The sequence below is a fragment of the Hemitrygon akajei genome, chromosome 19 (assembly GCF_048418815.1).
Source record: "Hemitrygon akajei chromosome 19, sHemAka1.3, whole genome shotgun sequence".
Taxonomy (NCBI): Eukaryota; Metazoa; Chordata; class Chondrichthyes; order Myliobatiformes; family Dasyatidae; genus Hemitrygon; species Hemitrygon akajei.
Window position 1 is genome coordinate 9,392,962 of NC_133142.1, and position 12,021 is coordinate 9,404,982.

A 12,021-nucleotide genomic window follows, 5' to 3' on the forward strand; every position below is an offset into this window, starting at 1 on the left:
TCATGAGCAATCAACAATTAGCAGAAAGGTCACATGTGCAAATGTCAATACTTAAATGTGAACAGATGAACAGACTCATTATCAACAGAGCAAGGAGACCAGGAAAGTTCTAAGTACATTTATTATCAAAGTCTGTATAAAATATTCAGCCTTGAAATTTGTCTCCTTACAAGCAACCACAAAAGAGAAATCCAATAGAAACCATTTTTTAAAAAAAAGACTGCAAAATACCCAATGTGCAGAAAAAACAAATTATACAAAAGCAAGCAAATAACTAAAGTTCAAGAAGGTATGATAAAGCCAGTCATCACTGCAGCCAATTAGGTAACCCATATATCCAGGCCACGGCCTTAGTTCGGTGCAGAGATGAACAAACCTCACGGAGCAGCGAGCTGAACTGGCCCATCCTTTGTCTTCAGCCCTGACACCCTGACTTTTTCCAATTTGTTTGGGCGTTTAAATTGTTCCTTGCTCTCCAGACCAAAAGACTATTGTGCAGGGACAGTTTAGATATTATACCTGAGGGAGTTTTATTGAGAAGCTGGATAGCCACAGGAAAGAAGCTTCAGAGCTGACCTGTTGTCCTGGTGGTGATGGACTTACCGCGACTTTCTGATCGCTATTTGATGAATAGGTAATTCCTACGGTGGGTGAAGTCAGCAGTAATATTATCAGCTGTTTTCTTCATTATGGTGATGAATAGATTTTTTAATGTCAGAATAATGGAAAAAGTATATGAATTGTTGTATAATTTTGCTGAATCACCTTGTGTTTTACAGAAAGTGTTAACAAATTAATTATTTCTTCAGATATCTATGTTTGCCTCGTATCATACACACACAACGTGGCAGCTGAAGGAAAGTACATCGCCATCGTTAGCACCACAGTGGAGACCAACAATCCTGAAAAGGAAGTTCAGCCAGCATTAGAGCTTTTGGAACCCATTGACAAATCGTAAGGCATTTCTCTATCTGAGATTGTAACAATGGTTGGATTAATGCACAGGAGTCTCTTACACACAACTTCCTCTAAACTTTCTTCCAAACCCCTCTGTGTAACTTTTTCTTTGTACTTGCCTGGCTTTCCTTAATGTGTAGACCTCACAATTGTATTTGTGGGCTCCACATTCTTTGGGTTAAACAATTCCTTCAATAATCATTGAAATTACAAATAGCTATCTTAAATTGAATGGCCCACAAGTGAAAATTACTTCTCAAGTTTGACCCAAGCAATGGACAAGAAGTACATTGTCTTCTGTAGTAAGGATCTGGCTATTGGAGAAACAAAGTAAGGGAATCTTTGAGGCAGTGTTAGATTTTAATCTTAGGTGCCACATCCACTTGATGTGAAATAGGATATAGTTGCTTTGCAGACTAGGTTCATTACAGATTGTCTTCTGATTATGAATTCCCAATTTATGGGTGCCCGTACTTAAGAACAAGCTGGGGTGTACCTGCATATGTTCATTCCAACGATCAGCAGAACTAGTTTCCCCTCTCTCCACTTTCAGGTATTGTTCATGATATTGTCTTGTGTCTTTTGATGCCATTCATTACAATATCTGGAGAGGTGTGCTGGGCATATCAAGTGGTTCTTGTTTATTTTGTGACTTATGGACTTGTGTAAAAATGAACCCCATTAGTAACTCTGATTCAGCATGTAGATTGATACTGGTAGTGAGAAGATTGTCTAGGGAAAAGAAACTAATCCTGGAGTTTAGACAAGTGATAAATAATTTTATTAATAGCTATAATATTCTGGGTGAGACTTTATTTCCTCTAACTGGCATATCCTTAACAGGGGCACGCTTAGGGCAGGGGGAGATGGTAGTGGGGAAGGAGGGTCAACCATTTAGAAATGGGATGAGAAATTCATTGTTTCACTTAGGAATGTGCACCTTTGGAATTCACTCGAGATGAGTGAGATGGATATATTTTCTGGATAATTAAGAAATTTGAGAATTTGGAGATTTAGCATGAAAATGGATTTGAGTTGCAGAATCTTATTGAGTGATGAAGTAACTCTGTGCTATACAGTACTGTACAAAAGTCTTGGGCACATGTATATACTTAGGATGCGTAAGACTTTTGCACAGTATTGCAGTAATTTTGTTTTGCACTGTACTGCTGCTATAAAAAAAAACACACACAAATTTCATGACATGAGTGATGGTCAACCTAATTCTCTATTGTGGACTGAGAGTGAGATGGGGGCAGGGAGAGAGGAATCATGGTTATGGTTGGGAAAAGGGGAAGGGAGAGGGGAGGGAATGGGAAGTACCAGAGGGACATTCTGTAATGATCAATAAGCCAGTTGTTTGGAGTCAAGTGACCTTGTCTGGTGTCTCAGGGCTGGCTGCACCACATCCCCTGCCCCAGCACTCCTTCTCTGTCACCCGTCCCACATTCTTCCTGCAGCACTCCACATTGACAAATACAATACTGTGCAAAAGTCTTGGGCATCCTGCTATATATCTGTGTCTAAGGCTTTTGCACTATGCTTTATATAGTGTATACCTGCTTCTATTTATATTTGAGATCCTTGAGGGAAGGGAAATCAAACTGCCTTTCTCAGCATCTCACTTAGCTGCTGTGGAATAACCAGCATTAAAAGTGAATAAGCCAGTAGAGGGACCCTTTCACTTGTGACTGAATCAGATACGTTCCTACTCTTCTGTATACATCCTCAAATCCTTTTGTCTTCGATCTCTCTTCAAACTCTGTTCTCTGGAAACTAATCTCTTCACCCCCACCCCACTTTATGTGAGCGGTCTTGAGGGTCCATGCTGTTTGTAACCTTTGGTTGTGTATCATTGCAGGGGCACAACTAGTAGAGCTACTGTCTTGAGTTCAAAAGAGCTGGGTTTAATCCTTGGCCATACAATCTTCGTCCATTCTCTCTGTGACAGCATGGGTTTCTTCCAAGTACTCTCAGTTTCAAAGTTCAAAGTACATGTATGTTTCCATATACAATCCTGAAATTCATTTTTTGCAGGCATTCACAGTAAATACAAAGAAATAGAATAAAATCAATGGAAAAACAACCCACAATGATACTGACAAACAATCATGTGCAAAAGACAACAAACTGCAAATACAAAAACAAACAGCATAGTTATCATAAATAATAAATGTTGAGAATGTGAGATGAAGAGTCCTTGAAAGTGAATCCATATGTTGTGGGAACAGTTCAGTGTTAAGATGATTGAAGTTGTGTGAAGTTATCCGCTCAGGTTCAGGAATGTGATGATTGAGGGCTAATAACTAGGGGTAATGTAGTTTCCACTCATATTTCAAATGTATAGATTAATTGGCTACTGTAAGTTGTGCCTAGGTCATAGGTGAGTAGTAGAATCTGGGGAGAGTTGATCAGAGTGAATAGAGGTGTTAATGTAAATATGTGCTTGATAAGCCAGCACAGGCAGAAGTCTTAAAACAACTGTTTTTCTTTCCAGACCCATTGTCTCTAGCTTCAGTTCGGCCACTGACAGAAGCCTCCTACACATGTAACTCCTGTACTTGACTTGTCCAATACTTTCCTATATGGTCTTCATCATTCCTGTAACTTTCACAATCTTTGTGTTATATAAAACTCTGGCCATGCTTTTTCTTATTACCCATACTGACCCCTAGTTAAGGTCTCTATTTTAAAGTTATCATCCATGTTCTCATCACCCTCTCTGCTACCTTTTACAAATCTGCTTCTAAATGTTTTAGAACTTCTTCAATTCTCACTGACACCTCAACTGCCAAAGCCTGATGCTCGCTCTTAAATTTCACGACCTGCACCTCTTCTCCTACCTTGCACTAAAAGCCTTATTCTTTGAATCGTTGGGTCATCTATAAAGATAGGTTGAGCGAGCTATGGCTTTTCTCTTTGGAGCAAAGGAGGATGAGTGTTGACTTAATGATAAGAAACATAGATGGAGTAGATAGCCAGAGATTTTTTATGCCATGGACCAATTACGCTATGTAAGGGATCCAGGAGTTGGTGGGGGGCAGGTTGGGAGCCCCTGCTTTAAGGTGATTAGAGGAAAGTATATGAGACGAGGTGAGGACTGGTTTCATATTTTGATTTGAATATCTGTTCAAGATTTCGGATTGCTGTATATTTTGTTAGTTAGACATCAAAAACCTCAAATTTGCATTTATTTTTCCAGGTTTGTTTCGATCAGTGACTTGTACCAGCCAACAGATGATGGAAAAGAAAGTCAGGTAGGGAGTTGATGATTGCAATGAATGAAAATGGGTGTGGCTAACTAATTCAACAACCCTAAAGTGTGCTGAAACTCCTGTCAAAATAAAGCTTCTGAAATGTGGCTAGGAACTCAATTTTGCATGGTTTTCCAAATAGCATTAGAAAGCCCAAGTTCAGATCACTGAAGCTGCTAATGTTTATCAGTGGATAAGGTTCTTTACTGTAAAAGAAATACAAAAGTGAAACCACCTGTTCAAAGTAACTTTATTATCAGAGTATATGTATGTCACCGTATACTACCCTGAGATTCATTTTCTTGCGGGCAATCAAAGTAGCTCAAAGAAATACAATTGGATCAATTGAAAAACTACACACGCTGACAAACAACCAATGTGAAGTGGTGCAAATATAAAATAAATAATAATTAATAATGCTGAGAATATGAGTTGTAGAGTCCTTTGAGTCCATTAGGTTGTGGATTCAGTTCAGTGTTGAAGTGAGTGAAGTTCAAGCATGCAGAGTCTCGGTAACTGTCTCAGGCACTGTCTGAAACCACCTCAGCATCTCCCCATTCCAGGTCCCCCTCCACTGAAAGGTTTGGAGATGCAGCCCAGCCAGGAATAAAAATTGATGACCTGAGACATGCAGGTTTGAGTGACTGACTGTCTTGAAATCTGTATCATTTGCTTGAAGATTTGATGAGTTAACCATGTTTGAACAATTGTATAAGTTGGTAAGTTGCTGCTGACGTGATGTGTAAAGTTGTGGACTATAGATTCTGCCTTGGACTTTGCTTCAGTATTCTAGGTTAGAACGTGGAAGAAATGTCAAAAGGGTTTAATATCAATGAACCATGGGTTCAAACACCGTCAATAAAACTGAGTTTATTTTATTGGAGAAATACAGCACTGTGATGGGCCTTTCCGTCCCAATGAGCCTGTGCTGTCCAGTTACACCCATGTGACCAATTAACCTAGTAACTTGTATATCTTTAGAATCTGCGAGGGAACGGGGGCACCCAGAGGAAACCCGTGCAGTCAGAGGGAGAACATACCAATTCCTTACAGACTGTGGAGGAATTGAATCCAGGTTGCTGGCACTGTAATAGAATTATGCTAACCACTATACTACTGTGCTGCACCTCAGTCCTTTTACAGTTCCAGTGACCTAGGTTCAATCCTGACCTCCAGAGCTGTTTGTGTAGGGTTTGCATGTTCTCCCTGTGCCCTTGTGTATATTTACTTTCCTCCCACACCCCAAAGACCTAAGGGCTGATGGCTAAGTTGCTGCTGTAAATTGTCCCTCATGTAGTTGAATGGTAGCAGCTGGGGAAAAATTAAGAATGTGGGGTGAATAACGGGGATAAATTAGTTGGGGATTGAAACTGCATTACGAGCTGGTCTAGACTCTTTTGGGCCAAACGATCTCTTGTGTCAAAAGGAGATGTCCAACCTGGAAAAGAAATTGCGAAGCAATAGGATACAAAATGTATTGGAATCTCAATCCTGCCAGGAGCAAACTTAGTCACGTGAGATGGACAGGTTTACCAGCAAAGATTTACTAATCTCAAAACATTTCCGATTTTGTGAGTTAACCTATCATTCTGCAGCTTGAAAGGCCCCACGGCAGAGAAGATGAGGAAGGGTTGAGGTGATACACAAGTTCGTTGCAATGAAAAATCACTGGTAAATGAGGTGCAATGTTTGCAGCAATTGCTTTTTTCTGGAAGAAAAAAGTGGTGATGAAAACTTGCACACTCGGCCAGTTTACTAAGTACACCTGCTTGTTGATGCAGATATCTAATCAGCCAATCGTGGGGGTAGCCCAATACATAAAATCATGCAGACGTGGTCAGGAGGCTCATTTGTTCAGATGAAACATCAGAATGGGGAAGAAAGATGATTTAAGTCACTTTGACTGTGTAATGATTGTTGGTGCCATAAGGGGTGGTTTGAGTATCCCAGAAACTGCTGAGCTCCTGGGATTTTCACGCATAACAGTATTTACAGTTAACAAAGAATGGAGTGAAAAATAGAAAACATCCAGTTAGTGGTTGTTCTGTGGGCAAGAGTGCTTTGTTAATGAGAGGTCAGAGGAGATGAGCCACATTGGTTCAAACTGACGGGAAGGTGACAGTAAAAATAATCATGCAGAGTGCAGATGATTATTTCTAAATGCACAACATATTGAAACTTGAAGTGGATGGGCTACAGCAGCAGAAGATCGTGAACATGCACTCAGTGGCCACTTTATTGGGTCCCTCCTTTACCTAACAGAGTCGCCACTGATTGTACTTTTTACAAGATGGAAACTGGCCCTTTGGCCCAACTCTTCCATGCCAACTGTGTTGCCCAGCAAGTATGTCCCATCTGCCCATGGTTGGCCCATAGCCCTCTAAACCTCTCCATGTACTCATCTAGATCGCGCATGTCTCCATGACTGTTTAAGAGTTTGTTCTTTGCTTACAGATTTTCATCTCTAATTCTTACGATGCAACTACCCACTTTGAGACGACCTGTGATGACATAAAGAGCATTTACAAACGGATGACAGGCAGTGACTTCGACTTTGAGAACATGAAGCGCAAACAGAACGACGTGTTTGGAGATGATGCGTAGTATATGTACTCCACACTGCACTCCCTTCAACAGCACTTTCACATGAGAATTACTGACAAAATTGTTAGTGGGTTAGATTGTTATTTACAGAAATACGTGCAGTTGTCCAAAGAAACTCCTGGCTCTTCGATCTGGTTTTCAAATCTTCTGCTTTTCTTCAGGTTGGGGGAAGGGGCAGGGAAGATGAATCAAGATTCTACGTTCAGTCTGGTCAGTGGGACCCTGTTGAGATTATTCGTGGGTATCATACATTAGTATCGCTTTTACGGTGAAATCAGACTTGAGGCCCAGCTATCTGAAGCTTAGGTCTCCCTTTCACTAAATGCCTAAATTTTGTATGGGAGTAAATTCCACATCTTCCGCTGAGTGCTGAATACCATTGCTGTGAATTTTCCCTTCTCTGGCTCTGCCACCATGCATAGTAGATTGACAGACTAAGCATCCTTTTACACAATACTACAAGTGCATGGTTAAATCTACTGATAAAATCCGGTTAAGCCTTTGCTATTTCGTAAATATTTCTAATCAATGGGGGGGGGGGGGGGGGGATGATCAGTATCTGCCTCAAATACTCCCAATGACTTGACCTCCACAAATTAAGAACCTATTAACCTCCTCTTTAAACATATCCAGTGACTCTCACAGATTCACCATCCTCTGGCTGAAGAAATTTCTCATCTCAGCTCTAAAGAGATGTCTGTTATTTTGAGTCTGTGCCATTGGATCCTAGACTCTGTTAATAATGGAAACTTCCCTTCTATGCAGACCTTTCTGCTTTCAGTAAATCTTAATGGGATTTTCTCCCCCACCCCCCATCCTTTTGAATTTCCATCAAGTACAGGCTCAGAGACCTCACATGCTCCTCATTCATTCCCAGGATCATTCTTGTGAATCTTCATATCTATCCTATCAAGGTTAAATGGGACCAGTTTGATGAGCACTTTGACTGTCATGGACATGTTGGGCTGAAGGGCTTGTTTCCATCTTCTGTGATTAATGTAGAATTCATTTAAATGGGTCAGCATAGACTCACTTGCATGCTGTATCATTCTATGATTTTTATTTATTGAAAAACATTTATGAAAACTCAAACTTAATGCCTTTGGAGATTTATAGCAATCCCTTTCCATCAGGGCTAATTAAAGGATGCAGAGCGATATTAACAGAGGAAGATTTTTATTGAGCACATTGTGAAACACTGGGGTTGTTTTTCTTCAATGGTTTGGTAGAAGCTAGCACTTGTCCTTTTACTGAAAGGGGACCACTCTTTCCATCTTTAAAGCCCCCCCCCCCCCCCCACCAACCATTCCCATGGCCTTTCCCTGAGCTCAGGTGAGTCAGAGAGAAGCAAGTTGCAGTGACCTGAGCAAAGACCTCTGAACAAAGGACCAAAAAACCAAGGTTTTTCATTCTCAAAGTGTCATTATAATGTTACACAAGTTACTACAACATAACAGACCAGGACTGACTGGTGCAACAAACAAGGTTGAACATTAATCCTTTGAGATCTTTTTTCCATGGATTGACAAATATTTATATTGGTTGGTCTGTCATCAATAGTTTGCATAAGCCCCTAGATGACGTCCTGTTTGAAGAAGAGGCAAAAAGACACTTAATTCTTTTCGTTTTCTTTCACCGTTCTTAATACCAAATTGGCTGAAACACTGGTTGAAAACTGGAAATGTGGAAAGAAACAGAGGCAGGAAGGAAAGTCCAGAATCCTGAGAGTTGTTGTGGGTTCCAGAAACTAGATCCCAAAGAAGTTTATAAATTGCCTAATTTTTTAAAATGTAATGGCAGAAACATTTTCTCATGTGAAAGAGCAAGTAGAATGTTTTAATTAAAAAGGTTTAAAATAACTTGTTTATGATGTGACATAACTGGATTTGACTCGATGTGTATGGGTATAGCTCCTTAGTATCTCATGCTTTATAGAGAGTTTCTGCCCTGTAGCTGAGAGCTTGCATTTTACCTGTGGTGAATACTCGTATTTCCATGCACATTACCCTACATCTCCTATAGAGTAAAACTGGAAATGGCAGTCAGCATAATAACTTATTTATTCCCACACACTAGTTAACCAACTGGAGGAACTCCGGTCAGCATTAACTAGTTCTGCTTTGTTCTATCCTCTAGAAAGCTGTGTACACATGCAAAGCAAAATATTCCCATGACAGAATGACAACTTTATGAATTACCTTTAAATCCATTATTCATCTTGTTTGTTTAGTTACTAGGTTCTCTAAGCTCCCTAAATTTCAAGTGTTAATTTGATTTATTCTTGATTGGTAACTTACAGTAAACAATAATAATATCTATACAATCTGGGGACCTCTTTGAAGATGGACTGAGAAGAACCAATAAGGAGTACTTTGAGGGATTGGGTCAGAGTGAGTTTTGGAGTATGTCTTTTGTGTCAGTAACTTGGACTCAGAAATTAAATGCACAGTGGTCTGTTTTGCATCTGATACCAAAGTAGGAATGACCTGTTTGTAAGGAAGTGACTTGGGCAAGATGCATTAACTAGACATTAGATGGTGTTTCACAAAAGGGGATCTTTAGTTACGCTGCAAAATGAAGTGGTTAAAGACCAACTTGAAAGGGATCTCAGAATTTTATTAAAAGTGGATGCTAAACATACAAGCAGCAAAGGTTAAATACGAAGCTCACTTCTTGAGTGCTATGCAGCATGGTGGTGCGGTGAGTAGAGCCATGAGTTCCCAGGTTCAGTCCTGACCTTTGTTTCTCCCGGAGTGTGTGGGTTTCCCTTGGGTGTTCCATCCCAGTTTCCTCCCCACCCTGAAAACTTGCAGTCTAGTATGTTAATTGTTCACTAAAAATTTCCCTTTGTGTGTAGGTGGGTTGTAGAATCTAGTAGAGGTGCTGGTTGATAAGAATGTGTGTGGAGATCTTGTCAGACTGAGAAATGGCATTAATATTTGGTTTCTTATTTCCTCCACTTATCATAGGAGTTGGTCAAAAATGTCATAGTGCATACTGGACACTCATCTTTCCTGTGTATCCAAGTTGCCCTACCTTGAAGCTTTGCTGGCAAAGACTTTCACTTAATCTTTACCTCATCCAATCAAACGAGTCTTGAGCACCACTGGAGAGTCAGTACCTTCACAGTAGAGGCCAGATGCATTTTTGTGTGGTGACACCATTCTCAGATCTTAACTAAGAGTTTAATACAGTATCACTACAAATTTCCATCAATACCCAATAGGTTGTTGTCAGTAGCATAACTACTTTTTAAACCAAGTTGACAGAGTGAATGAGACTTCTTTAACGACAGCCGCATATCAGTGTAATGAAGTAAGCAGAGAACATTGTCAAAGCCCTGTCACGCAGTCAAGAGTCCAGTACTGGGGTTCCAATACAATTGGAACCCCAGTATCAATAACAATTTTAACAATCTGTACCAATACAATTTTAAAAACTGATAAGCATGCATGGAATTCTGGAGGAACTCAGCAGTTCAGGTAGCATTTTTGTAGGGGAATAAACAGTAGACATTTTGGGCCAAGACCCTTGTCTGGAGTTCTAATGAAGGGTCTGGGCCCAAAATGTTAACTGTTTATTCCCCTCCAGAGATGTTGCCTGACCTGCAGAGTTCCTCCAGCATTTTATGTGTTTTGCACTGGCTTTTCACCAACTGCAGAATCTCTTGTGTTTACAATAAAAACAGATCAATTGGTTACTCTTAAGTTTACTGTTTGCGGGATTACACCGTTTCTCAAACTTTGTCTTGTTTTCCTATATGATTCATGCCTTAGTAATTAATATATTTATTCTGGAATATTTGTGGGACAGCCAGAGTTTTAGAAAGGCATGATCCGAATGCAAGCCCAAAGAACAGTCATGGCTATGAAATGATGAACCTGCTTATTGAGAACTGGCAGAGAACTCCTTGTTCTGAACATTATAGACTGTTGGACCTTCGCTGGTACAAGCAACCTTCCCTTGCAGTTTTGGGAACTGAGTGTGCTGGCAGGTGTTCTTTCACACCATGTTCATTGTTCAAACAAGCACAGTTTCCTACAGAGACCATTGGGTAATAAGAGAACCATCATCACCCACCTTCCATCACAGTATACCCTCAGCATTTCTCATAATGGCCAAGTCAGATTGGGATTTCTGCAGCATGGCTCTGCATTATCCAAACAATGTAGTGCACGTAGCTATAGATTTTGTGGGACCCTTAACTATCAACAGCAGAGGAAAGAAAAGGACAAGTCTATTTATGGTCAGAATGGTGTGAACACAGCACCCTGTCAATGAGGTTTTTTGTTCAATTCATTTTAAAGATCCTTGTGCTATAACATGATAGTGTTCATAACCTGTTAAAGTTCTGTCGGAATACATGCTTGCTGTGTGTCCACTGTTGCTCTCTGATGTAGAATTGCTTGTCTTAAATGGCTTGTGTATTGCTCTGTACTGTAAACACTGTTGTAAGAAACAGCTGACAACATTCTCCTATCCTGACCTGAATTATCAAATATTAAAGTATTTAAAAACTAAGGCAGTGTTTTCTGTAGTTTTTGTTCAAACATGGTCACCTGATAATATACGCAAGTTTCTAAGCCTTAACATAAAGTACCCATATTTCCAAGTGACATTTCCTTTTCTGTTTCTTTGATGTTTTCCATGTTTACTTACGACTTTTTCATGGGATTAAAATGTCTTAATACCAGAGGCATGCATTTAAGGTGAGGGGGGGGCAAGTTCAAAGGAGATGGGCAGGGCAAGTTTTTGCAGAATAGTAGATGCCTGGAATGTGCTACCTCAGGTATGAGGTGGAGACCAATATGATGGAGTTGTTCAAGAAGCTGTTAAAAATTTTCTCTTTGGAAATGGAAGAATATGGACATTTCATAAGCAGAAGGGATTAGTTTATTTGGGCATCTGATTACTAATTTAGTTTGGTACAATATGGACCAGACCAAAGTTGTCTCTTCAATGTGAGGCCATTTGGCCCATCAGGTCCATGCTGGCCTATGGAGCAATCCGATTCATCAACCAATATATCTGTTGTGTATCTTTCCCACATCTCCATTCAACTTCTCCTTGGATGCTGTCACTTCCCTACAAGCCTGGGACCAATTAACCCACCTTAATAATCTTTTGGGCTATGAGAGGAAACTCAGAGAGCACAGAAGTGAGGATTGGACCTAGATGGCTGGTGCTGTGAGGCAGCAGCTCAACA

At 40.2% G+C, this 12,021-nt stretch overlaps 1 protein-coding gene across 1 annotated transcript in view; it reads left to right on the forward strand.

Annotated features, from left to right (window-relative positions):
• The window catches only part of LOC140741730 (rab GDP dissociation inhibitor alpha), a 58,025-nt gene extending 46,689 nt beyond the window's left edge, over positions 1-11,336 (forward strand). Inside the window, exons 9-11 of the mRNA XM_073072049.1 lie at positions 810-954; positions 4,160-4,214; positions 6,666-11,336. Of these exons, the coding sequence (XP_072928150.1) occupies positions 810-954; positions 4,160-4,214; positions 6,666-6,815 (350 nt within the window). The 3' untranslated portion in view covers positions 6,816-11,336. The remainder of the gene's footprint in view (positions 1-809; positions 955-4,159; positions 4,215-6,665) is intronic.
• The last annotated feature ends 685 nt before the right edge of the window (positions 11,337-12,021 follow it).